Here is a 27,842-nt window from a genome sequence, read left to right on the forward strand (position 1 = left end):
AATGAAACAAACAGGATCTACATGGCCTGACCTGGTTTTCTCCCCCCTCGATGTTCTTCTGTGTGCCTTTTATTTACATATATTTTGAATTCACTGCAGACACTCGTTATCTGCATCCATCATTCTTTCTGACCACTGGACAGCGGGAAGCCTATTTGCAAGGCTTGTGTCCGTTTTCTCTACTCCGAGAGGTGGGGAAGCTCCAAATTCTGTCTTACGAAGGGGGAGGGGAAGGGTGATAACACATCTCCAAGTTTTCTGGAAGGTATCGGACTCTTGTCTGCATGTTCTCCTTGGAGCCTGCATGTGTGTGGTACTAAGTTCGAACCCAAGGACAGAATCTCTCAAAGTCAGACTCCGCCAGACTGAGGAAGCTTGCTGGGTTTTTGCAACCGACACGTGTCACGGAATCTGGAAACACTGAGGGGGTAGAAATCCCCTTTCTGGCTCTGATGAGAGAGCCTCCCCATGGGGCGGGAGGCTGACCCTCAGTCTCACGTAACCAAACGGAGCATTTAAATTCTATTCCTACTCTGCATTCCTCATGACGGCTGTTGAGCACAGTGCAAGAAAAAGTCCAAGGGAGGCTTAGGTTAAACACAAGTGGCAGAGTGAGTGAAGAAGCTCAAACAATTCTAAAGACCCCCCCCCCCCCCCCCCCCGCCACCGTCTCCTGCAAGGATTCCAGTTCCGCTTTGCAAGGTGGGTTGGCTCGTCATTTACCCAACACAGATCCCTGGACAGGACCAGAGCAGAAGGAAATTAAACAGGCTTAAGGAAAAGCCCCACAAAAGCTGCCTGGGCCTTTGCCCCACAGGATGCGTTATTAAAGATTTCCCTTCCCCGGCTTCCTCCTGAGCTATCATTTCAAAAGTGAAACATTTTCATGGAAAGCGCTCCACGAAACCGGTGTTTAGCACAAACGAAGCATTCAGCCCGAGCGGGGGAGGGGCGCAGGAAAGGCGCCGAGAAAGCAGAGGCCACCCGACCCGTATCCCCTCAGTTTGCAGAATCGACACCAAAGGATCGGTTGCCCTTATAACCTAAACGGATTCAGGGCTCGCTCAAGCATTGCGTTTCCCCCCTTCCTGCTCTGCTCCGCGGCCGCTCTATCTTCCTATCGTTCTACTTTCCCGACATTCAAGAATCCCGACTCTCCTGATCCCCCGGAAGGACAGAACTGTTGGGCTGTCTGTTGTAGATAGGCATCTACATTACTGTTGTAGCTAACCCGAAAGTAGTATCACCACGGGCATTAGGCAAAGTGCTGGAAGTCGGACAAGAGAGGGATGCGGGCACCATGTCTAAGAACAGCTGACCCGGATCCACGGGTCCCAGGGCCTTCCTTTCCAGACTATTTCTAACTTTTCTTAAGGAAATGAAACATTTCTTTCTTATGGGGGGGGGGCGGGGAACCCAAATGTTAACATGCTTTATTTTATTTTATTTTATTTTATTTTATCTTTTAATGTTTGTTTATTTTTGAGAGAGAGAGAGAGAGTGAGGGAGAGGCAGAGAGAGAGGGAGACACAGAATCCGAAGCAGGCTCCAGGCTCCGAGCTGTCAGCACAGAGCCCGACGCGGGGCTCGAACTCATGACCCAGGAGATCATGACCTGAGCCGAAGTCGGACACCCAACTGACTGAGCCGCCCAGGTGCCCCGTAAACATGCTTTAAATAACTTTCAAAGTCTCTCCTGCATCCTCGGACCTCAGGAAAACCTTTGCCCCGAGATTCATGTCAGGACTGTAGGAAGTTCTTGACTGTCGCCTCTCAGCAACTGATAGAACTAGTAAGCCGAAAACCAGCAGAAATATAGAAGATCGGAACAACGAAATAAACTAACAGGATGTAACCGCCACGTCTGGACACTGCACCAAACATCAGCAGAATGCCCAGCTTTTTCAAGAGGTGTGGAGCATTTAGCAAGTTAGACCGTATCCTGGTCCGTAAACCCGACGTGAACAATCTAATAAGAATTGAAATCATACAGAGTATGTTTTTTGACCATAATGGAATCAGTCTAGAGCCAGTAACAGAAATACAACAGGACAGCCTCCAGACACCTGGGTATTAAAACCCTTCTAAATAATCCACAGATCAAGGAGGAAATCTCAAAAAGAAGAAAAAACATATACAATGAATGAAAATGCAAATAAAGCCCATAAAATTACGTGGTACTCTGCTAAATCAGGGCTACAGAGGATACCCGTAGCACTAAATGCTTACATGAGAAAGGGAAAAAGTCTGAAATCAATAATCTCACTTCCTACCTCAAGAAACTACATAAAGTAGAGCAAAATAGAGCTAAAATGCACAGAAGGAAGAAAATAAAAAAACAAAACACAACAACCCAGCAATCAATGAAATCGAAACAATAAAACAATAGAGAAAATCAATACCACAAAGTGGTAGTTCTTTGAAAAGGTCAACAGAATTGATACATCCGGCCAGACTTATAAAAATAAGAAGAGAGAATTTGAAGATCACCAATATCAAGAAGAAAACAGGATATCCCAACATGTTCTGCGGCCAGTCGGAGGATAATAAAGAAATGCCACTGAGCACTTTTCACTCATAAATCCAACAAGTTATTAGAAATCAGCCAGTTCCTCGATGACCACAAAAGACCAAAAGTCAGCAAAGATGAGACAGATCGTCTGAATACTCTGATAATCATAAAAATTTCATAATTAAAAGGCTCTAGGAATCACATTCACATAAAAAGTAAAAAAAAAAAAAAAATATATATATATATATATATATATATATATATATATATATAATGCTTCTGAAAATCCCCAGTCCCAGCCAGTGTCACTGGAGGGTTCTATCGGACATTTAGGGAAGATTCAGCCCCATTTTTACAGAAATCCTTCCAAAAAAAAAAAAAAACCAGAAGAGGAGGGTTGCTCCCCAATTCATTTTATGAGGCCACTATTCTTCTGATACCCAAATCAGGATGCATTCATCCCCACACGTCCACTTATGAAAGGACAGAGGAATTTACAAGCCCATTGTTGTGGCTTGTAGAACGTGTTCAAGATTATGGAGAGCGGAGAATGAAATCAAATGTATTTCTTCTTAGTCAAACTCAACGAAAAGGGAATTTTGAGTTGGATACAAGATCCAAGATGAATTCTTTTTTTTTTTTTTCCCTCTCTCTCTTTCCAATGTGTGATCCACACATAAATCTCAGCCGTGCTCTGTCATTTGGTGTTAGTGACCAGCTCTGCAAAGGAATAGGAAAGCCCATGGTGGGTCAGGAGGCCAACATCCAGAGGTCCCCATGTGTGCTGATATCAGCCAGCCCGTGCACTTGGACAGTTAAATGTCTGCCTCTGACACAGCCCTGCTGGTTCAGTTCCAGGATGCTTGTTTCTTGGATCATCATCCATGACGGTAAATAAAGGCAAAACTAGTAAGCTATGTTTATGTGCTTTTGGGAGAGTGGTTAATGTGCAGCCTTAGAACCGGCCAAGCCTGGGCGCTCTCCTCGATCTGATCAGCCTTGGGACCCAAGTAGTGTATTTCTATACGGTGTATTTCTAACAGCTCGTACTCCCCTCGTAAATTTGTGGTGGATATGAAAGAATGCCATGTTTGTAAATAACTGAGCACAGCAACGAGCCCATTAGAGGCCTAACTGGTGGTAACTGTGATTACTACTAACGTTTTTTGTGGCCTTCAAAATGTGTTTGAATCAGAATAAAACCATGGCGACACAGGGATTAACTCAAAGCGATATGGTGACTGACTACGTAAACCTAAAGCATGAAGAAATGTAAGGCTTATGCCTCAGCATTTCATCTCAGTATTCCCCCCCTTACCCCCCCTGGGGTGGGGGAATCTGTTCTCAGGTAGGACGGATGCCCTCACTTTCAAGTCTTTCAAAGCCGGAAGGATTTGAAAACCACAGTCTTTTAGCTCTAACCTCATAACAGCCTTTCTACATGGCTTCGGGTCATCAACAAGAGCCTCATAAAGAAAATTATCTGCCCTCACTGTTGGGGGTACCTGATAATGTTAAGTTGACAGTAGATTTTTTATTTTTCCACTAGGGACGCTTCTTTTTTTTAAAAAAAAAATTTGTTTAACGTTTATTTTTTTTTGAGAGATACAGAGACGGAGTGCGAGCAGGAAGGGCAGAGAGAGAGGGAGACACAGAATCCGAAGCAGGCTCCAGGCTCTGAGCTGTCAGCACAGAGCCCGACGCGGGGTTCGAACTCACAAACCGCGAGACCACGACCTGAGCCGAAGTCGGACGCCTAACCCACTGAGCCACCCAGGCACCCCAGGGACACTTCTATATTAAGGTTTTGGTTTCCCTTGTATATGTAGCTACCAAATCCAGATATCACTGTTTAAATCTACCATGCAATTACTCCAAAATTTCTGACTTTGATGCCCTCTGTTTATAACACTTAACCAGCGGAGGCTCCTTCTTCTAGATGCTTAGCATCTCTATCAGACACTGCTAGGGAAAAGAGAACAAAATCACCGGGAGGAATTTATGTCCCCCTATTAGGCCTCAGGGTAACTCAAATGTCCTACTTAATTGCAGAATATCCAATTTACTTTATAAAAATTCACTGTGTGTAGTTTTAAGGCCTGCAAAAGATGTGGTGCTTTGACTGACTTACAGAGATTTCAATTTGGCCAAGAATGTAGGACAAGGAAGAGACACTTCTCATTAGGATTAAATAAAGATGAAGAACACTGCCCCGAAGCAAATCGGGATTGAAATCTCATTTGGTTAGGGGCACCTGAGTGGCTCAGCACGGTTAAGCATGTGACTTCAGCTCAGGTCATGATCTCACACTCCGTGAGTTCGAGCCCCGCATCGGGCTCTGAGCTGACAGCTCGGAGCCTGGGAGCCTGCTTCGGATTCTGTGTCTCCCCCTCTCTCTGCCCCTCCCCTGCTCATGCTCTCTGTCTGTCTCAAAAATAAATAAAAACATTTAAAAATTTTTTTAAAATCTCATTTGGTTATAACTGACATAAGTTGGCTCTACGCTAATGCCCCACCATGGGATGCTGCCTTTACTGGGACGTAATCCTGTCGGTACCCTAAGAAGGTGGGAGAGGGTCAGACTGCAGGAGGCGGGAGGGAGAGCTAGTCAGGGCATCCCTGCGGGATGGTGCCAGCCCAAACCTGGTCCCGAGGTCGATTTACAGAGAGAGGGGCCCTCTCTCCAAGCTCCTCCGGGAAATACAGCTTTGGCAGTTATCCAGAGAGGCTCTTTCCTCCGTGAGATATTCCATCCACACGGAGTTGCTTCCCCCAAGTAACCTCCAGGGCCCTTTGGGCAGTCTCTGTTGGTGTCACTCAGCTCAGCAGAAGGCCACGTAGCTGTAATCACGTGCTGTCACGTGATTGGCCTAATGGCTTAGGCCATTGCATGAGCTGGAATTTTGTTAGAAGAGGCGAATCTCAGTGAGGTCAGGGGACACCGTCCGTCCTCCCAGACCCTCAGTAAATTCAACACCGCGGTGGAAACTGCATTGAGATTTTAGGCTGATATCGGGTGTGGTGGTCTCAAAAGCTAGGAGCGTAAACGTCTCAGTCCACGTGTGTATGTCGATGGTGTCGCTTCGGGGAGGATTTTGTTCCCGCAGCATCCCTTCCCTTTTCTCTTCTCCCCAGTCCCCACAGGCCACCTTAGCTCCACTCACTTCTTTGCCGCCCAAAGCACTCACTTCTATCGGGAGCAGGATACCCCTTTGACACGCACCCCTCTAATTACGGTGCCATGACCTCACCTTGGGGGGGTGGCATCCCCACGGTGATGTGGGGGCATGGGACAAGTCAATGTCACCAGGCTGCCACAGGATGTAGTTGGGGCCAGTCAGGTCTCTCTGAGATGGTGGGCGGGGGAGGGGGGAGGTTTCGCACCCGTAAATCCTCCCGCAGTGTTTTTAAAAAGACAAAAAATGTCACAGCGTTCTCGTTGGTGTTGACGCTCACCAATAAAGTTCGTGGGGGAGAGTCAGGGGAAGCCCAAGGCTTGTCTTAAATCTACTTGGGTTGATTCAATCTACTTTCGGATGAACACATTCATTCATCCAACTCTCTCAGCCCCTCACCCGAACCTGGGGTTTTCCGGCTTGGTAGGTTCTAGCATGTCTGTGACCACATTCCTGTTAGGAGCTACATACTCTAATGCAAGACTCACACACCTTCTCAGAAAACTGTCAAACGACAGCAGTAAACTAAAATTTAGCCAATCATTATCAATGGACGTCAACGTCTCTCCTACAGGGATTGGCAGCCAAAAGGAAAACTTCACTGGGACCCATGGACCAGCAGCTAGGAGATCACAGCTTAACTTTCTGACAAACATTAGCAGAAGGAAGGCAAGCAACACGTTACTATAGTATATATCGAAATTGATGGCATAGTTACCACCAAGTGATAGAGCTAGAACATTTTCCCACTTCAGAGGAAACATTACCAAATGCTTGAGAACAACAAAAAAACAAAAAAACTAATCATTGTAAACGTTTTTGTGTTATTATTAGAAAAAGGTAGGGGCGCCTGGGTGGCTCGTTTGGCTAAGTGTCCGACTTGGGCTCGGGTCATGATCTCACGGTTCATGAGCTCGAGCCCCACATCAGGCTCTCTCTGTTGTCGGCACAGAACCTGCTTTGGATCCTCTGTTCCCCTCACTCCCTGCCCCTCCCCTGCTCGTGCTCTCTCTTTCTCTCTCTCTCTCCTCCCCTCTCTTTCAAAAATAAATAAACATTAAAAAAAAAAAGGAAAAACGTAAAGCCAGCTCAGAGGTCAATGTAGATTTTTTCCCCTAAACGAATACAGTGTTGAAACGAGAAGAAGTCTGGCCGGCTGCCATACGTTTCCCTAACTCTTCTCCCACAGACGTTAAATAGGCCGCGAGACAAATCAGAGAACGTATCGCTCGCTCCAGTACGGAGGGACTGAATTCTTTCTCCAATCTGACAAGACGCTCGTCATGTCCGCGTTCATAGTCTCAGCGTGCCCGTTCTTGGCGTTAATCCTTGGCAAGGGCGTTGCTTTCCACCAGCTTATAAAAACCGTCCACGTCCCGCACATACCACACGCACGTATATGTACATATCACATGTGCACAGCCTCTACCGAGCACAGACGTCGCACGGGGGGACAGCCGATCAGGAGCGGCAGCGGGAGCCCGCGCCCTGGCACGACCTACTTACGGCAGGCAGAGTCCCCCGGGCAGGTGGTCTTCGGCGTGGCAATGAGCGGTGTCCCCTGCAGAGCGGCCAGCAGGAAGGACCCCAGCCCGTCCCCAGTACGAGCCACTCAGCCCTGCTGGGTTCCTGCTGCTGTCTGGGCACCGGCACGCCATCAGGAGTGTGACACAGTAGGGAAAGAGACCGGTTCACTGTGAGACCTGCTACTCACTCTCGTACAGTGTATCGGCCCCCCTTCCCACTGCACAGCGGCTGCCGAGCTCTGGGCGGGAGGCAGGTGGCCCTCGAGAAAGCGAGCCACGCACGGAGTCACTTCCATCGGGTGACACGGGCTGCGAGGTCCGGGGCCGCCTTCTACAGACGGTACTTTGGAGGAAGGTAGAGAAACAAGCTAATGTCGTCCCCCTGGCCCTAGGAACAGCGGAAGGATGGTCTTCGAGTCGAAAAGGACCAAAAAAAAAAAAAAAAAAAAAAAAAAAAAAAAAGGAAAGCAAGGAAAGGCACGAACTAGGAAGCTAAGGACGTGGTTGGCACTCTTGCTTTGAAAGAAACCAAGAAGGTCCACAAAGAACTTGTGGAGACGGCGCTCAGCATGCATGTCTGGGGCGCCGGCGTGACGTGGGCTTCACCCTCTCGTGCCCGTGACTTTCCCAGAGTTCCTCCGACGCCCCGTTATCTTCTCTGGGTGAGGGAAACGAGGGGATTGAACCTGCCGAGCGTGGACACTCGTCCCAAGAGGCCGGCGAGAGATTTACGGGCAGGCATCGCTAGGTTAGGGGAGGGGGCGGGAAACGAGAGGCCACGTACCTGCTTGCTGCGCGGCCTGCGGTATCTGCTGACCCCTCTGAGCACCGTACTGAACGGAGGCCAGGGGCCGGTACTGCTGTGTGGCTGAGGTAGGGTACTGACCGGATGGGTAATAATAGACGGGCATCTGCGGAAGAAAGAGAAAAACCACCGGGGATGAGAACCGTACGTAGAGAAGGCCCGCAGCGGACGAGAACTGTACGGAAAGTAACCTTTCTTGACGTAAAATCTAAGGTCATCCTAGGACACGGCCTGACCACAGTCGATTGTACAGATGGCCACCAAACACTTCCCCCTGGGCTGCATGCGGGGTGCCCGCTACTCTTCTCACGAAGATGGGACATCTAGTCCCCAAGCCCGAGTCTGGGCTGGCTGTGTGAGGCGCTTTGACCAACGCCGTGAGGCAGAAATGGCGACTCCTGATGCTTGAGAAGACGGGAAGCTTCTGCTCACACGGGAGGGGCATCCAGCCACCAGGAAAGGAAGTCCAGGCTATTCTGCTGGAGAAAGAGGCCATGAGGAGAAGAGAGGTGCCCCGGCGGCCAGGCGGCACCAATGTTCTGAGCAAGTGAGCGAGGCCATCTTGGATGTTCCAGCCTCGGCCAAGCCGCCCCCAGAGGCCGCAGAGCTGAGCCGTCCCTGCTGAGTCCTGCTCTAACTGCTGACCTAGTCCCAGGCAACACGGTGGATATTGTCTCAAAACACTGCATTTTGTGTTTTCAAACTGAAAAGACGAGTGAACGAAACAGTCATCCACGACAACAGCAAGTTCGTGGTAGTTTTAAATATTAAATAATCTAACTTGAGGGGTGCCTGGGGGGCTCAGTCAGTTAAGCTCCCGACTCCTGATTGTGGCTCAGGTCGTGATCTGCACGGACGCTGCACAGCCTGGCTTGGGATTCTCTCTCTCTCTACCCCTCCCCTGCTCATGCTCACTCTCTCTCCCAAAATGAATGAATGAATGAACAAATAAATCAATAAAACTTCAAAAAATATCATATCTAACTTGAGTTATTTTTTCCAATGGAAACACAGGTGAGACACGAAAACTGCTCGTCTCCAGCCCAAAAGAAGCAGTGGATGGTGTGGTAAAATACGGTCAAGTCTATCAAAGCAGAGTGATCGGCACGAAGCCAGCATCCACACGAATTTCTGTTCTTTCTGAAAACAGGAACTATGTTTAAAATACTGTTATATCACCTACCATCCCTTCCTAATGACTAGGAATGGCTGAAAATGTTCTAATTATTTCCAATGAGCTTCCAATCAAGTGTCTCTTGATTTGGAAAGGCTTCCTTGCTTGCCTCAGGTCATTTATATTAAGGCTGTTTTCTCATGAACCCTAAATATTTTTTTTCATCTCCAGGCTTCTGAACATTCTTCTAGCAGCTTCTTTACAGTGTTAAGAGAGGCGCGCCAGGACACGGCCTTCAAGTGTCACGTGCACGGAGTAAACTTACAAGCCACCTGTTTGAGAGCTGTGATTTTTAAAAAAATTTTTTTTTTTAATGTTTATTTATTTTTGAGACAGAGAGAGACAGAGCATGAACGGGGGAGGGTCAGAGAGAGAGGGAGACACAGAATCCGAAGCAGGCTCCAGGCTCTGAGCCATCAGCACAGAGCCCGACGCGGGGCTCGAACTCACGGACCGTGAGATCATGACCTGAGATGAAGTCGGACGCTTAACCGACTGCGCCACCCAGGCGCCCCGAGAGCTGTGATTTTTAACGGATATGTCATTTTCTGATGTGTTCAAGCCAAAGAGGAAACGCTTTTTTAATTCAATCTTGCTCCTGAAACACATATATCATGTTTCCCTGCCTTAGCATAAAGTAGGAACAAAAGATAACTCCATTCACGCTGTGCCGTGGTTCTACAATCTGGTGGCATTGTTAGGAATTCTCATTCGGACTGGCTCTATGGATATCCAAGGGTAAGAGACCGAACGAGTTTCCCGTGAACACGGGTCACCGTGCGGCAACTAACTGATTGTACATTTTGTGTCTAGTGATTGTTTTCTGCCTACTTCTCCCTTTCTTTGTGAGGCAATTTATAACAATAACGTTCCAAATAATCCTAGAGTAATAACAGGTTTTAGTTATGCTCTGGAACATCATGGCGCTCTTAAAGATTACCACCATTGTATATCAGATGCCTCCTAATATTAAGAATAAGAACAGCCATTATGGAATTTATTCCATATTACAAGTCTTATATTTATTTATAGGTCCTTTAGGAAGAGTAACAGTTTGTTCCTTTAGGAAACTCTGATTTGATTCAATCTGAGCTCATAAATATATTACCCAGTCCTTGGTCTCTTCTCTCACATTCAATATGAAACTTGAAAACACCTTCAGGGATGAGGGACAGAGTTCAAACACTTGACAATTTCCTGCTGCACCCTAATGGTTTGGATGAAAGTGTAACCTCTTGAAGGTGAGCCTCAAGTTTTAGTGCTAAGTTGTTCTGTTTTCTTCTTCTCCTTCTTTCCCCTTCTCCTTCTCCTTCTTCTTCTTCTCCTCTCATCCTATCTTCTCCGATACCCTGAAGGGCTGTGCTAGAGATCTGGTCACCTCCATCCAGTACCTCTCCCAGGCAGGGCACTGGCCAGCTCTTAGGAGTTTTAGCTCCCTATCATGTCACACCCACGGGACATGGGCACTTGGCTCATCCTAAGCCTCTCTCATGGAAGAAGGAAGCAGAGCGGGGCTAAGAGGAATCACCAGAGGATCCAGATGGAAGGTTGGAAGGGAGAAAAAGGTTAAGGACAGCCCCCCAAAGGAGAAAATATATTTTCAGACAACTGTGTGAAATCACGGAGAACCAAAAATATCAGTGGATTAGGAGAGGAAAGAAAGAAATGAGAAAAAAAAAAAAAAGCAGCCATATTTAAAAATGTCTTCCCCCCTCTCTCCCGCCCATTTCTATTCCCAAATCTTCTAGAGAAAGGATTAAAGTGTTTCTGTTGCAGACACACCAGGGGTTCTGGGTTGTCTTTGCTCCTGCAGAGCACGAATGCTGAAATTCATTCATCAAGGAAGATGTTTTGTTTTGTTTTTTTTCCCCATCTTAAAAAAAAGTCTTCAATTAAACATTCTGCCAGCTCTTCTCCTTGATAGCAGAAATGGGTAAGGACACTTAGATGCTACTTAGGATAAAAGAGCTACACTATTTTTCCCATTAATTAAATGTAAAGTATTTAATTTATTGCTAAAATAATTAATATATGAATGAGGCCCTTCCTCCCGTAGCTTAAAATTATTTTTTCACAGCCCCTCAAGTCCTACTGGTGAAGAGATATTTCAGAGAAGGCAACTGAAGACGAACTATTAATTAATCATTCCAAATAAAATGAACAACTGAATGAAGACCGTTTCATGGTGAAGGGTTTCGCACGGCTCGAAAAGAAAATAATTTACTCAAGATGTTAAGGCAGCGCAACAAATAATACGAAGGTGACAGCGTACTTTAAACAGCTCATCCAATGCAATATTTCTTAATTAGGATGGAATTTGCTTGGGATACGTGTGCCTTGAAAATGGACCAGAAAACGCCTCTGTGCATTTTACATCTTGACAGTAATCACTTGCAATATTCTGCAAAGGGATCCCCGGGAGAGCACCAGAGATGTTTGCTGGTGAACAGTAACAGATAATCAGTCTTGGGGAAGACAGTAAAAATCAGTGATCTGTGGTGTCTTACATGCTCGAGTCAATTAAATATGATTAATGACTACCTGTGAGAGCACACAGGAGCCTGGCTCCCCCCCGCCCCCAGGGAAAGGAAAGGACGGTGGACCTCCGCTTCATCTTCCTCCTTTATATTCATAGAGGGGCTCCTGCCTGGAGCACCAGATTAGCTCCAGAGAATGCTTGAGGAAAGAACACATTTCCAGAGCAGCAGAAGGGGAGAGTCGAAAGTCCCCCAGGAGTAGGCTCTCTTTTGCCCGCCTTTTTTTTCCCTTTCTGGGCAATCCTGTGAACAGGAAGGACGTTGCAGGGCAGGGAATGCTTTCCTGTGGCTCCTGTACCAGAAGCCTGGAAAATGGGACACGCCCCAGTGCATCACGGGGGCAGTTGGGTCAGTTTCGTCAAACTCACTTTCTGCGCCCCAAGGCTTTGCCCAGCTGCCGAACAGGACAGACCGGCTTCAGCAGGTGGGGAATCCAAGTAGGGACCAGAAACAGCAAGCCAGGTTGACCTGGGGAAATTCTACACGGAAAGACAGAGATCAACATACCCGACGAATCAACTGTAGGTCGCGGGTGTGAGAGAAAACGAACACACACTGACCTGTGCAGGTGGAGGCTGTTGCACAAATCCCTGTGGTGAGGGAGGGGCCTGGAGGACCTGCTGGGAGATGGCAGGTCCAGAGCCCGAGAACCCCCCAGCAGGGAGCTGCTGGCCTGTGGAGGCAATGACGTAGCTTGGCTGTTGGGCTGGCTGTGGCATGAGGGACGCTGGGTAGACAGGACCAGATGGGGGCTCAGGAGTCTCTCCTGAGGATTGCCGGCTCAGGTTCATCTGGGTGAACTGCGTCGCCACATCGTCTCTCTGCGCAGAAGGAAAACAGGAAATTAGCAAGATCAGCTTAGTAAGGGGAGAGGCACACAGAGGCAGACACGGGCCACATGCTTGTCGCCGCGGGAGAGAGGCAGGGCGCACAAATTGGAAACGCTACCAGAAAGGAATTCTCTGTCCAGAACAACAAGAGAACAGAGCAAGGGGGAGCAGATTTTAATCATCTGGGGGATCGGAGACGGTAAACAATTTGACCAAATCTCCCCCTTTCAATGGAAACAAATCATTATCTTTTCACTGAGGGCTCAGGCTCCTCAGGGTAGTGCTGAGACAAGAAGGGCTTGTCCTGAGGGGTCAGCTGGTCTCCCTGGGAGTCATCACAGCCTCTGCCTTCTGGAGAGAGGCAGAAGGACCTTGTAGTCCCCATCACACATGGCTACTGCAGAGATGCAGCCAGCCAGCACGGGTGGGATTTCCTTTGCATGCTGGGGAGTACTGTTCACCTGCCTCGCTTGAAATTTAGGGGACATGCTCATTTCCTCTTGTCCAAAAGGACCTAGTCCACTGATGGGAAAGGAAGGGAGAATGGGGGATTGGGGAGCTAGGGGAACCCCCACATCAGGAGCACAGGGTGACGCTGGTGACCACGTCAACTGACTTGAAGCAGTTTCCCAAACCCTCGCGCCAAGTTCATGGGTCTCTCTGTTGCTGACTTCCAACTCTAAGGGCATTTCATTCCTGCTCAGCTGGTAGGTAAAGTCTCGGCAGGGTACCCGATCGCGGAAGCAGCAACCACGGGACCGATGACAGAAGGGAAACCGTTATTTTGGAGACGGGCTGCAGTGTTCTGGAATGAGACACTCACGTATGCCCCCTCACGGTCAGCCCGGGGCACCCACCCAGCGTCAGCCAGCCCCGCACAGGACAGGAGTAAAACCAGCCAACATGCGCTCCCGGGGACAAGGTCACAAGCATGTCATACAGTACCATGGGGAACTGCTGCGTTGGAGACACAGGCAGGAGATGCTGGGGAGGAAAAGAGACCGCTGGGTATTGCACTGACTGAGAGGAAGCCTGTAGCCCCTGCACCGACTGGAGGAAAGAGAAAGCTGATCAGGTAACAGGGAAGCACGGAGGGGGGGCAGCAATCCCACAGGAAGGCTGCCTCACCGGAAGCCCACCACATCCCTATGGGTCCTCTTGGCTCGGCGCACCCCCGAGAGGGGAGCCAGCCACCAACGGAAGGTCAAAGCCATGCAGACCCCAGCCAGCCAGCCAGCCTCGCAGGAGCCATGTTTGCACAGAGTGATCCCTCCTTTAAGAAGTTACTGCAATATGGCGGCGCCTGGGTGGCTCATTCTCGGTTAATTAAGTGTCTGACTTTGGCTCAGGTCATGATCTGACGTTTCATGAGTTCGAGCCCCGCGTCGGGCTCTGTGCTGACAGCTCGGAGCCTGGAGCCCGCTTCGGATTCTGTGTCTCCCTCTCTCTCTGCTCCTCCCCGACTCGCTCGCTCGCTCTCTCTCTCTCTCTCTCTCCCCCAAATATAAACGTTAAGAATATGAAAATAAAAGAAGTTACTGAAATATATTTCATGTCACTGTGGTTAGCTGACTCTAACGGGTCTAACAATCCTGCCCAAGGACTAAAAAGTAAGGGTTTTCAGAAAAATACAAACGAGCTTCACTCTGGAAACCTACTTGGGACGCTACAGTTTTCTGTGGCCATTTCCACGTGGTGCCCTCCGAAAGGAGGGCCCCTGCGCATCTCTCAACGAACAGCCGGGCCACCCCCGAATGAACTGATTTCTGTTCTTGCCATTGGTAAAGTGTTCAGTACGATCCCTTTGCGGCCATGAGCCCGCGGCCTGTGTTGGGAATGAATGAGCCAGGCGACCCAAAGGCCTGGTTGAAGTTACGACTTCAGCCTCCAAGACGGGCTCCTTGATGCAGAAAAACAGCATCCAGACCCAAGAAAGAACTGGGCAGCGTGCTCGCCAAGCAGATCACTGGCTGGGGCGTTTGCGTCTACGGAAACTGAAGGATCCAGATGAAATCTTGTCAACGGGCCGTCAAGGGCTCTCGGCTGGTTTTGTTTACGAGTGGCTGGGGGTGAGCCCAGTGGCAAATATCCCCTCTTCCCGAGGCACTGCTTGCTGCTCTGAGGACTGTGTACCTTTGTCCTGGAACACTCCCCCTCCCCACCTTCCCGCCAGCTCCTACCTGAGTGACCAGCGGGCCGGCCAAGTGTGGCTGGGGTGGCTGCACCTGTTGCTGTGGCTGAGGAGAGGGCTGCTGCTGTGGCGGCTGCTGGGACTGCCCCATCATGGTGCCTCGCAGGGGCTGCTGGCTGCTGGGGGGGTTGTATATGGCAGGGGTTCCGTCGGGATTCACAAAGGGCTGGCCTGCAACGGAATCACCGCTTGGTTCAGATGAGCTCCTCAGACAGTCCTTTAGCAGGAAGAGCCGTGTGAGAAGAGACCCCAGACGGCACGTAAGGTAAAGGGGCAGGGCAGCGGACATCCAGGACACCAGAACCTTCACGGGCGTGAAGACTTCCCTGTTGACGACCTATCCGGTTAAGCTAGCTAACTGAGTTAAGCCCGGAGCAATTTGAGAAGCAACAAATAAATCCACTGCCTTCAGGGAGATTTGCTAACGCTAAGCGCACCTGGGTGCAGACGCACACACTGAGAGGCAGACGCACACACTGAGAGGCAGACGCACACACTGAGAGGCAGATGCACACACTGAGAGGCAGATGCACACACTGAGAGGCACACGCTGAGAGGCAAGGCTGCTTTCCGTTGACCCAGCTCCAGCTACACTGGGTCACACGTTATTTAGCCACACACGTGTTTCGCTTCCCCTCACCCTGCCGCCAACTCAGAACCGTGATCAGTTCTACCGAGACGTACACACGAGGGCACGGGCCAGCCACAGACTCACTTCTCTGAACAGAAGCAACACGGACAATGCAGGGGCTTAGGCTCGAAAGGTGACGCGTAACAAGAGCATCACAGCATCATCGCGTAACAGCGGAGCGAATGCCCATGACTTTGCCCTTGGAAATAACGGCGTGGCACACGATGATTATTACGACTGTTTGAGGAGGGTTTTATGGTTGACAAAATAGGGGCGCGGGACCCTCAGCCGGACTCTGGCAGGAAGGAAAGTGTCATCTCCCCAGGTCGCAGAAGAGGCAATGGGGGCCCACCGGAAAGGTTATGGGGAAGGAGGACAGAAGAGGGGAGGCGGGGACAAAGCAGCAGACGGAAGACGAGGAAAAGGAAGGTGGAGGAGAGAACAAATCAGGTGCCAGTGTGGCAGGCACAGGGACAGGCTCACACACGTGAGCTCAGCAACTCCAGTGAGCTCACGTGATCTCATTCCACTTTAGACACAAAAAAACTAGGGCTCAGATGGACCATGCAACTCATTCAGGAAGTGAGGGCCAGGAAACGGCCCCGGTCAGAATGACTCCTCAGTCTCCCCATTGCACCAAATAACCTGAGTGGATTATCCCCGTTTACGTCACGTGTCCAGGCTACAGTGAGATACGATGAAAAACGTCCAATAGTGCCTGAAAAATCCTTAATGCGTGAGAAGGCAGGAGGGGTGGGGGCTGTGTTTCAAGGTGGGATCACGCTCAGGACTGGCAGATAAAGACCGAGAAGAATCAGAATGCGGCTTCGCATCTGAGATGTCAGAAGCAGTTTCACAAGCACAGCGTCTCAAGCCTCCCCTTACGTGGTTCTGGTAAGTGGGGCCCCCAAGAGCACTCTTGTCCAGTGCAGGCAGCTTGTGACAGCTGAGGAAGGCAGCCTTTTTCATTAACAATATATATGAAAAACAACCAAAGGTCATCAGTGGTGTGAGGAAAGTTAGCAACAAAGTAGAACAGGTCAGAGAGTGAACATACAGAAGCTGAATTCTAGTGAAAAAAAAAAAAAAAAACCCAAAACAAACAAACAAACTAACAAAACAAACCCAGTGCGCGGTATTCAACAAGAACAGACTGTTATAAGATGGGAGCTAATTCGCTAATGTAAGGTAAGTAAAAGAAACCAGGCCCCGAAGGGTAGCAACTATGGAAATACACAACTGCATTTTGAATACATTCAAGGTCAGACAACACTTAACGGTAATGGAAGCGTGAATGGTGGGACCTCTAATGGGGGCAGGAGGGAGCCCGCCAGGAGAATAGACGTGTTCTGCGTCTCCTTCCTGGCAGTGTTCACACAGGTGTTCCTATACTCAAACACCTACCAAGGCCACACGCCTGGTGTGTGCAGCTTATGAATTATGGCGAGAAAAGATTCTGGAGTAGGGCTGGAAGGCAGAAGCTGGGGTCGTAGGTGGAGCCAAAGACTTGGTTTCAGCCCGGCGGGGAACTGGAAGGGGAGATTAGTGTTCCCCATCACTAGCCCACAATTTCAGCTCAGATATACTGGTGTGTGTGTGTGTGTGTGTGCGTGTGTGTGTGAGAGACATGGCCTTTCCACGCTGCATATTCATGAACGTACCCGCCAGAAAAGTTCTGACAACAGTTTCATAACCATTCACCATGTGCTGTGACGGAAAAGCAAATGTGCCAGAATTAGAGTCACAGAACAATGACTCAATTTAGAGGTATTTAAAATATTAATGTTCTTCCTGGGTACCTGTTTTCCTATCACTGCCATTTAATTTTAGCTCCATTTCATTGTTTTAAGTCCTATTTTCTTTCTTTCAGAAATAACTTCCTTCTGGTCTTAAAATCTGCAACCCATTTTTCCTCCCCCAAAGCAGCAATTGGGGGAAGAATGGGAAAAAAAAAGTTCAATTTCCAAAAATCTATCCGCCTATTTAGTGTTCGAATTCTTAGCCCCCCTCCCCTTTTTGGAATTGTAAAAAGATGAGAGGAAAATTTTAGAGACCTAGCGTTGAAAAAAATGTTCACAATAACTTCATCAGAAGTCATTTCAAACTCAGACTCATTCTGGGGCGCCTGGGTGGCTCGGTCGGTTGAGCGTCTGACTTTTTATTTCAGCTCAGGTCGTGATCCCAGGATCACGGGATCAAGTCCTGGGTCGGTCTCCATGCTTCCACGCTGAGCCCGATTCTCTCTCTCTTTCCCTCTCTCTACCCCTACCCTCCCTCTCTAAAAAAGAGAAAAAGCAAATAAGTCTCATTCTATGCGCGCGCACACACACACACACACGCACAGATGGAAAGTAAAAAGAAAACAATCTTTACTATATTTTCTACAACTTCCAATTTACCCCGGTGAGAAGTAAGGTAGCATGAAAAACGGACCATAATGAGGGTGAAAAACATAACTGCAAATTATTCAGATGTCCTTTTTGATACATTTTAGATCCTCTGTGTGAAATAGTATTAATGTGCTATGAACCGGACAAAAGAAATGCCTCCAAATAATTGCATATGAAGGGTACTAAGAGCTCCCTGGGGTAGAGAGAGGTAGCAGGTTCTTCTAGAAGAGAAGACAGCGTAAAAGGCAGCTATTAGGCTCACTAAGGAGGGGTGGAAAGAAGTGAGGAAAGGAAACCGGCAAGATGTATGCCAGGAAGAGAACAAAAACAATTTCCCGAGAGAGCTAGGACAGGTGACTGTTGGTTTTCAAGTCAGGCAACAGTCGCCTCCCTAGATGCTGCCGTTCCTGCCAATCCAGATGCAATTACAGCTGAATACAGGCAATTAGTTTGAATGACAGCTGCTGAGGACCAAAGGGGCCAGAAAGACTAGTTGGCCCTAGGACTAGCCAGCTTAGAAGAGATTTTCATGTCAGAAACTGCTGAAGCATACCCGGCAGGCCCTGGCAGGTGCACTGGCACAGGTAAAGGGTGCAGGGGGCAGAGGTAAGCCGGGGTGCCGGGAGCTGGGCCAGGGCCGAGCGCTCATTGCCCTCAACTACAAGGGTTCTTGGTTCTTGGTTTCGAGCCCCCCCCGCCCAGCTGTGTGCCCCTTAGGTGGAAAAGTTCTCTACTCCCCACGTCATCATGAATAATGTGCAGGAGATGCTATCTTATTCGTATAAAATTATTGAGCACCTGCACGAGAACGCGGACCAGGTTATCCATTCCAGGGATGCCAGACAAAAACAAACACAAAAACTTGAGTCTCATCCCTCCCCACAAAGAGCTTATAAATACGCTCGTAATGAGGAAAGGAACCCAAGGGCAATTCACACTCGAAGCCAAGTAATCAAACGCTCTTAGTTTCTAACACCAGCACATTTCTGCCATGTACTTGGCAGGAGGGTTTTTATTCAAAGAGATGGAGAGGGCATAAAAAAAAAAAAAAAAAAGTATTTCCTTTCCTAGTCCTTAGAAGGTGGCGGATCCAATTATAGAGATGCCACTGGTTATGGACGGGCGAGGGTTAACTCAGATGTTGCAAACATACGTTTACAGACAGCACACGAGAACGTCTCGGTGCGTTTCAGAAGGAGGTGGAAGCAATTCAGATAAACAGGTGCCAGAAGTCCTGTGAGAAACACGAAGGATGGTGTTATGGGAGCCCATCGGGGCATTGGAAAGCCACGAGCCCTGAAAGGCTGCTCACAGCAAAGTCCCAGCCAATGGCAGACCCGCACCTCACACGCGCGTGCATTTGCACAATATGAAAGCAAAGCAAAATGGCAAAACACCATCCGAGGGCATTAACGCGTGCTTGGGGGATGTTAATGCCCGTTGGCATCTCCGGGTAGCTCTGAATTGAGAGAAAGCAGCCGGACAAAGATGAGCTTTCCGCTCAACCTCTCCGAAGGGAGATGGAACCCAAGGCAGCAGGAGGATGAAACTCAGGAGTCCAACTCAGGCTTGCCTCGTGAGCGTGAGTATGTTCTACAGGGATAACTTTGAAAAAAGGGCCTCATCCAGATGCCTGCGAAGCAACGAAAGGAGAGGCCAGAGGTCCTGACTTAACAACAGACCAGCGGAGAGCCGAGTCTGAGGCCGGACAAAATAAAAAGCTGGGACTGCACTCGAGGAACTACAAGAATATACGCGGGTGGCTTTGCTATTGGGCCGCCAAATACGCGGTACTTGGGATGAGCCCGGTCAGCGGTGCTGACACGGGAAGTATCGTTCTGTTTCGTTTGTTAGGAGTGACTGGCAGGCACCTTAGTGTCTTGCCACTATTGCTTGTCTTATGCCTGCTGAAGACAGATGACTTTAAACAGGTCAACAAAAAGCGGAGTCAGACCTATCAGCACAGAGAGCGAAACCGGTGGCGGCCAGAGGGAGGGGGAAGAGGAGATGGGCAAAACGGGTGAGGGGACGTGGGAGGTACAGGCTTCCAGCCTTGGAATGAAAGAATCGTGGGGAAGAAAGGCACCGCCTAGAGAATGCGGTCAACGATGCTGTAATGGTGCCGGATGGGGACGCATGGTGGCCAACGCTTGTGGCAGCTGAATCACATCACCGCGTCAACTAATGTAGCGTTATGTGTCAACTAGCTTCAAACTTCCAAAAAAATTAAAGACGTACTTTGGGGCACCAGGGTGGCTCAGTCGGTTAAGCGTCCAACTCTTGATGTCGGCTCAGGTCGGGATCTCATGGTTCTTGGTTTCGAGCCCCCACCCCCCTCCCCGCCCCGTCCAGCGCTGTGCTGACAGCGTGGGGTTCTCTCTCCCTCGTTCACTGCCCCAATAAATACAAACATTTAAAAAAATCCGCAAAATCCCGCTGTTTTATCTTCGTTTTATCCAAGAGCCACATTCTCAAACAGATAAAAAAAAAAAGACCTGTCCTACTATCCACATCAGTGCATCATGGGTACATCATGGGGCGTTATTTCGACACTACGCAATTATTGAGCATCTGTGCGTAAACACACTGCCTAACGCTACTTTGTTATCTACTCTAGTGATGTAAAAAAAAAAAAAAAAAAAAAAAAAGGCCAAGGATGGCCCCTTCCCATAAGGAACTTATAAATGTACTGGTGACGAGGCAATGAATCCAAGGACTATCCACACAAGAAGCAAAGTAGTCACATGCTGTTGGTTGCTAGTACCAAAGAATTTCTACCATGTATTCGGCAGAACGGTATTTAGGGAAGGGCGAGAGGCGTGGACTTCAGGGGTCCACAGCAATGACACGGAAAGAGGAGTTCCAGCCCCCAGGAGGCAAATTTCCGGTTTCAGTTGTAGGTCACATGAGACTGAATAGATAGGTGGGGAGATAAGACAGACAGACGTGCACCCATATACACACCACACATAAAGATACACCTTACATCCCATCACTCAACCATGGTATACGAGATATTAACACATTTTCTTCCTGGTCTTGGGATATTTTAATGTCTAGTATCTGTCGGGTCAGGGACGTGTTTATGGAGAAACTGTTCAACGGTGTTATTAGTTCCTTTTCCTCACTTAAGATCCTTTTTCCAAGGAGATATTTTGGCAACAGCTCTAAATGACTGGATCCAAGGAATCAGAATTGGAAGCTGGCCCCAGAAAGCACTTTCTTTCTTTTTCTAGAAGCAAGAGTATATACACAAAACACAGCTCGACCATTATATCATCACAAGTAATATTTCTTCATTACACCCTAAAAAATAATTCTGTTGAGCTTTTTTTGCTTAAAACAAACAAGGCACAGCAATTCTGCTTAAAACAAATGACTCAAAACTAATGCTTCTGTGTGTTCTTGTCTGCAAGTCCTCTGTCTCAATTAAAAGTGAAGGGATTTAAGCCAACAGAGTCAGACCATACTTCGATCAGTGCCCAGAGAAATGAAGATAATCCTGGTTTGCTTTTAATTGGCTTTTAGTGCTTACAATGATCCAAATAAAATAAAAGCAATCTAATATTCTCCTTAGAAGTATCTATTCCGAAAGCTTTCAAATGGTTTTCAATAAAATGATTATGCCTTCTTTTCCCTCAAGCTTATGGCATTTTCAAAACGTCTCAAACACCGTGCCTTGAGAATGTGCCATATGTTTTCAGGAAAATGTGGCAATTATTCAAGCAACTATTTTACTATCACTCTCATGTTTCTCTGCATTTCCTAATTACTAGGAGTGCTATCTATGTGAGAAGATTGAGTCAGATCCCCTTTACGAGGTTCTCATTCACTTTTGCATTTTCAAGTGTCGTGAAATCAAGGACACACACTGGAATCATCTAAACCAAACCTCAGACATACTTTGAGACGATTCAATGTTTTTCCAGCTACCTATAAAGGCTTCGAAAGAAGTGACCAGCCAACGTGAAGCCTTCTAACCCAGGGTTTCCAACCACAGCACTACTGACATTTTGGGCTGGATCATTCTCTGCTAGATGGGGCCGCTCTATGCCCTGTAGGATGCTTAGCGGCCCCCCTGGCCTCTACCTTCTCAGATGCCAGTAGCAGCCCCCTCCTCCGTTGGCCAAGATCATCAGAATGTCTGTGGATATTGCCAAATGGCCTCGGAGGCATGGCCATAATTGCCCCTGTTTGAGAAGTTTCCCACATGAGGGCAGATGCTTATTAGCCTATTTCCTCAACGATCTGGGTCCTTTGGAATCAGTGTGGAAATTAAGTGGTCAGTTAAGACCACTTCGAAAAGAAAGAACCACTCATCATTGGAAGAAGGGTACTCACGAAGTTAACAATTTTCCGAACCTCACCAAAACCAGTCTAGTCCTAAAAATCCCTAAAATATGCAAGAATTTTCTCCCTATGTCCTATTTGCTATTCCTTATTCCTCAGCAGGAAATGGGTGAAGTTCTAAGGCCAGAAAGCAACGTCTATAGGTAAGAATCTGCTACGTGTCCCAACCGCTGTCTCAAGTTCGTGAAATATCTTGGATGCAAGAACACTTATGACAAAAAAACAGACTGGCCCGGGATTTAGTCCACAAAACACAGCATTTTAATTAGTATTTCCCAGCTCATCAACTTCACGGTTTCTGATCTTAGCTCCCAGGAATACATGAAACACACCACAGTCAAGGCAAGAGGACAGAGAGACAAGTGGATATCTCTGGGAAGAATCTAGATTGATAACTACACAAAAATATTGGTATCGGTACAGAGACAGAGGTGACAGCTATAGATCCGTTCTTCCTAAACCAAGAAACTTGCTGACGAATTTATAAGCTCAAACACATGCACAGAACTCTGACCTTGAGCCCCTGCCGTCGCAGAGGGAAGGGACTAACCTGTATGCGGGTTGAGCAGGATGCTTCCGGGCGGGATGCCTGTCGCAGCCTCGAGTGGAAGGAGGATGTAGCTGGTGCTAGGGGCGGCCTGGCCCCCTCCTCCGTTCTCGGGATAGGGCACACAGCCAGGAGAGCCGGTGGACACGCTTGGGGCCAGGGGCGCGCTCTGCAGAGGTGCGTGGGTGCGGGGCAGCGACCCGGAGGAGCCTGTGCTGCTGTTAGACTCAGAGCCTGCCACAGAGAAATGGATCAGGAAATCATCCAACACGGAGGGCTCAGGCTCCAAAGGCTTAGTTTACATAATCCATCCTTAAAGAATGCGAGGTGCCTGCCGCGGGACCAGAGCGCCGACAAATATGTCCCTCCGACATTTGGGGCTCACATTTTATTGAGATGTTTGCTACGTATTTTTCAGATATGTCCACTTCTTGGGAATGGGCACTCTCTTTCAGCCGCCCACATGCCCCTAGGGTGGTACATTGGTAAATGGTACCCTAAAGCTGGGGACTCGGCGCCTGGAGACACCCATCACCCTGCGTAATTAAAGCCAGAAGCCCGTCCTACTGGAGTTAGGAGAAGAAAACGCCAGGTGGATTTGAAAGAGATGGCAGTCTGAGAAGGAGTCAGTCCTAGAATGTGCTGATCCCGGGCCTGTCTCTAAGGTACTGGTTCTCCAACATGCCCCAAAAGCTGCATTTTGAAAGAGCGTGGCTAGGAGTAATCTCTTCCCCTCAGATGTGAGTAGAGGAAACTAGATCATGCCAATGGAGGGTGCCTAAGATGCACATTTCACATGTTCACAGAAATCCTATTAATAGGAGGTTTGTGGACTCTGTAATTTGCAAACATGTAGGTAACTGGATTCCAAGGTGGCATCGAACCCAACGACCTCCCTCTCCCTGCACCGTGGACAAAGAGACACCTGCTATACCCCACATCCGTTAGGCACTACCTGCCCTTCACCATGACCAGAGCCAAGCAGTTCCGGCCACCCTTGACCATGGCTGTTCTGGGCACGGAATGTTAACCGGAGCATCGGAGAGAAAAGGCACCAAGCAACATTTCTGGATCAGTGAATTCTAACAGATGATTTGGATGGTACCATAGGTGGCAAGAACGGAGTACGAGAAGATTTTGAAATTATGAGCCCACGACTCTCAGCTTATGTCATTCATATGCACTCTTCTGTGTCATTAAAGGGGACATATTAAGGAAGCGCTAACATTGTTTTCAAGACGCTAAAATGTGCCCATGAGTTCAACTGGAGACCTTTAAAAACAAGTGGTAGGGATACGGCATGTCATTGCAGAGAAGAGGGGCCATCGGAGAGAGCCTGGAGAAGGAGGACATAGTTGTGGAGAAGGACAGTGACGTTTACAGAGCACTTAGTATGCGCAAACACCTGGAAACACCAGTGTGCAATACCGTGCCCCTCCGTCAGCTGGAGAAGAGCAACACCTTCATCACGAACAATGAGAAGGCGATGCAAAGATGATGTGAAGAATCGGATTCCACAGGTTAGAAGGATAGGAAGGAAAGCAACTTAACGTAAACTCTCAACACTTGCAAAGATGGAGACCGCGATCCCTCCTTAGGGGGGTGGTTCAGCAGCCACGACGCAGCCAGGGTTCGTAACTGGCCTTGCTGCTGCCTTGCATCCAGCTTTTAAGAGCCCGTAACCATCTACGTACAATCTACGTTCTACGCGTAGAACAATCTAGAACAATCTACGTTCTACGCGTAGCCAGCATTCCCGAAGTTCTTGATCCGGAATGCATGCCAGCCATGGTGATAAAGGGCACAGGATGAGAAGCGGTCAAAGGCTGGTTAAAAAAATGAAATTGATATTTGAGAACTTTACGACTTTGCGTGCTGAGAGTTGAAGTGTGTCCAGTCTCCTTCGCTCAGGGACTCACGTGATAACCGTGCAAATATTTAACCAGTATATCTGCGTGACAAGCACTGTGCTAATCGCTCTGTGTGAATTATCCAATCCCGTTTCACAGCGACCTCATTTTGAAAATGAGAATCAATCCTCAGAGATGTTAAGTCAATTTCCCAAGCATACTTCTTGTGTGGCAGACTCTGGGTTCAAACCCAGGCAATGCGGTCCCATGGACCACGCCCCACGCCCGGGGTCACTTGAGCGACATACAGGTGGGGCCAGGGCCCCCACCAGGCCTGTGCCAAGTACTAGGAGACACTGCACAGAAAGCCAATGGCTGCCCCCAGTGAGATGCTCAGAAGGTGAAGCTGGACCCCAAAGGGCAGCTGGCAGAAGGTATGGTGACAAAGCATCAGGGAGATGAATGGAGGACTCTGGTGAAGGCTCAAGAGACAGACAGGAGGGGCACCTGGGTGACTCAGTTGGTGACGCATCCAACTCTTGGTTTCAGCTCCGGTCATGATCTCACAGCTCTTGGGTTTGAGCCCCAAGTCAGCTCATTGGGATTCTCTCTCTCTCTCTCTCTCTCTGTGCCCCTCCCCCACTTGTGTTCTCTCTCCCTCTCTCTCTCAAAATAAATAAATAAACTTTAAAAAGATAGAGAGAAAGGAAAAGAGCAAAGTGGCGGTGGGGTGGGGGGTGGGGATCGTATGATAGCTGAGGAGGCAAAGCAAAATGGAAAACTGACCGCGCAGAAGGGAAGAATGAACAGACTCCCTTCGCTTAAGGGAGCACTTGCTCCCCAGGAAGCATCCTGAGTTTTAGTTCTAGTCATGCCACAGACTAGCTGTGTTTTCTTCGTGAACCGACCACTTCTTTAGACCTCAGTATCCTCTTCCGTAAAATATAAGCCACCGGAGGAAATGGTGAGTGGCTGTGACGATGATGGCCTTGATGTTCCCCTTAGCTTGGCCAAACTTTAGACTGATTTCTTCCGGAGGACAGTCCCCCTACCTCTCATTTATTCGAGGGGGTCTGCCCCTTTCAGGTGTAACTCTTCCGCAAGCCTCTTACCAGTTTTACCAGGAGGATTTGGGGGCCATCCCTTTGAAATGTAATAATCAAGACAAGTGGTGCCCTTGTCTGCCAGTTTCTGTGGGAGGGTAGAAAGAAGACTGACTTTGATAAGCACCAATTAGCAAAGATGGCTTAGTCAAATTCACCAGCCACCTGGTTTGGTCCACCGTTCCCTGGTGCTTATCTAGCGCCTTCCTCCAGCACTTAACCCCCCCTGCAGGGGCGCCTGGGTGGCTCAGTTGGTTAGGCATCCAACTCTTGATCTCAGCTCAGGTCTTGAACTCAAGAGTCGTGAGTTCAAGCCCCATGTTGGGCTCAGTGCTGGGCATGAAGCCTACTTAAAAAAAAAAAAAACAACTGGGGTGCCTGGGTGGCTCAGTCGGTTAAGCATCCTCCTCGATTTTGGCTCAGGTCATGATCTCATGGTCCGTGGGATCGAGCCCCACGTCGAGCTCTGCAATAACAGCTCGAAGCCTGCTGGAGATTCTCTCCCTCTCTCTCTGCCCCTCCACCACGCATGCTCTCTCTCAAAATAAATAAATAAACTTAAAAAAAAAAAACTTCCCCTGCAATTCATTGGTGCATGGTTAATTTCAGTCTTTCTCCCCTGGCACCATAGTCTTGACCCCAATAGCAACAGTTATGAATAGAACATTCCTTGCCTGTTTATCTCGTCTGATGCAATTTCTCCTTTATATGAAGCCTGAGCCATAAGTCTTTTTCTCTGAATCAACAGCTCAAGAAAATATTTCCAGATTCAGGGGTCAGAATTCAGTAGAGTGACCCAAAGCTTCTGAGATGACAAGGAGAAAGAGAACATCCTGGAGGCATTGGGGTCGTAATGAAAATAAACATACGGAAGAGGAAGCGATAGAAAGAGGAGGTGTCTTACATCGGCTCTAAAAACGCTCCAGAACCTTTGCCTCCAGAAAACCAAATGGCACGCCACGTAAAATTACTAACACAAAATACGAGGGTCTCTTATGTCTCCAGAGCAGGTGTTCCCAAAGCCTGGTTTGAAAACAGGCGATCTGTGCTTTCACAAATCCTCCAGGAGATTCTGGGGCAGCTGAAGCCGAGAACCCCTGCTCCGGAAATGGAGAGAGGAAGACGGTAAGACGGCGTCGATCGCGTGGCCAGGGTGGAAAGAAAGAGACATCATCACTTCCCAGCCACATCGCCACGACCAAGAAGCAGCTGAGGTTAGGACAGCAGCATCTTTCCAGTCCCCTCCACCAGGAGGAGGTGATGACAGGATGACATCCTCTACCTCCCGAGCTGGGCGCTGGGCCTCTGGCAGGCGACCACCTCTAAGCTCAGTGGCGGGGATGCCTTAGGGGAAAGACAGCCCAGGCCTTCAGAGCAGGTGGCTTTCTGTGCGTTCAGACTTCAGCAATAAGCTCCTTCCAAAATGCAGGAAAACAGGTTCCCACCTGGAGAAGGTCTCATTATTATCTATTTAAAGCTCGAACCTATGTAATTAGAGCCGGAGAAGAGTAACTTAAATGTCATAACTCCAGGCTTGGTTTCTGAAAGGTCAAAAAAAAGTTGGCAATTCCACTGTGAGTAATGAGGCAAAAAAATGGAAAACTTGTGCTGTTCTGAGGATCCGTGACAGCAAAACTGACAGCTTTGCTTCATAAAACCATCTTGGGAAATTGTAAGTTTGTTTTGACATTCTATCTTGATCGCCTTTAATTTTTTTTTCTTTTTTGCCTTCCGTTGCTGCACCTTGACAAGCTTTCAAAAGGAGACACTTAGATTAAAAGGAAAAAAAAAAAATGTCTGAAGCACTTACAATTTCTAATCATTCTTCAAAGAACATGGCATTTTAGCATTCTCGAAGTGTTTTAAATGTTTCCAAAGAGCTTTTCTCTGGAAGTGATTGGGGGGGTTGGTGCATGGAGAATGACGATTAATTTAAAAATCTTAAGAGCCCTTTCGGTGTGCTGGAATTTTTAAGTGCACCATTTAAGGTCCTTGGTTTCTGCATTTTAAGGAGATTTAAAACGATTTAACCTTTCTTAGTGTGCAAGGGCTCAAGTGCACCACAGTGGGTTTTCTTGACTTCAGTTGCTGCAATAGTGGGAGATGAGAGCAATTAATTAGAGTAAGAAAGCAAGAATTCACCAATTGGTGAGATGACAGACGACAGAAGGCGGTGTGAGCCACCTGTATCTTTCCGAGGAGCAAGAGATATGTACACAG

The 27,842-nt window shown here is 48.3% G+C and overlaps 1 protein-coding gene and 1 long non-coding RNA gene across 35 annotated transcripts in view; one reads left to right on the top strand and one right to left on the bottom strand.

Annotated features, from left to right (window-relative positions):
• Nucleotides 1-27,842, bottom strand: part of ARPP21 (cAMP regulated phosphoprotein 21) — a 156,705-nt gene that overhangs the window by 45,044 nt on the left and 83,819 nt on the right. For 30 of the 34 annotated variants that reach the window (XM_045436645.1, XM_045436651.1, XM_045436641.1 and 27 more), the window contains 5 exons: nucleotides 22,673-22,903; nucleotides 14,741-14,922; nucleotides 13,506-13,610; nucleotides 12,291-12,551; nucleotides 7,999-8,125 (listed from right to left, as the gene is read on the bottom strand). In XM_045436645.1, coding sequence (XP_045292601.1) covers nucleotides 7,999-8,125; nucleotides 12,291-12,551; nucleotides 13,506-13,610; nucleotides 14,741-14,922; nucleotides 22,673-22,903 — 906 coding nt within the window. The remainder of the gene's footprint in view (nucleotides 1-7,998; nucleotides 8,126-12,290; nucleotides 12,552-13,505; nucleotides 13,611-14,740; nucleotides 14,923-22,672; nucleotides 22,904-27,842) is intronic. The other 4 variants (XM_045436664.1, XM_045436666.1, XM_045436660.1 and 1 more) reach the window with 3 other exon arrangements.
• On the top strand, nucleotides 6,956-27,639 carry LOC123575841. The gene is made up of 3 exons (XR_006701030.1): nucleotides 6,956-6,968; nucleotides 8,768-8,770; nucleotides 27,517-27,639. It is a non-coding gene; the product is annotated as an uncharacterized LOC123575841 (long non-coding RNA).

Source organism: Leopardus geoffroyi, chromosome C2 (genome assembly GCF_018350155.1).
Source record: "Leopardus geoffroyi isolate Oge1 chromosome C2, O.geoffroyi_Oge1_pat1.0, whole genome shotgun sequence".
In the NCBI taxonomy this organism is placed as follows: Eukaryota; Metazoa; Chordata; class Mammalia; order Carnivora; family Felidae; genus Leopardus; species Leopardus geoffroyi.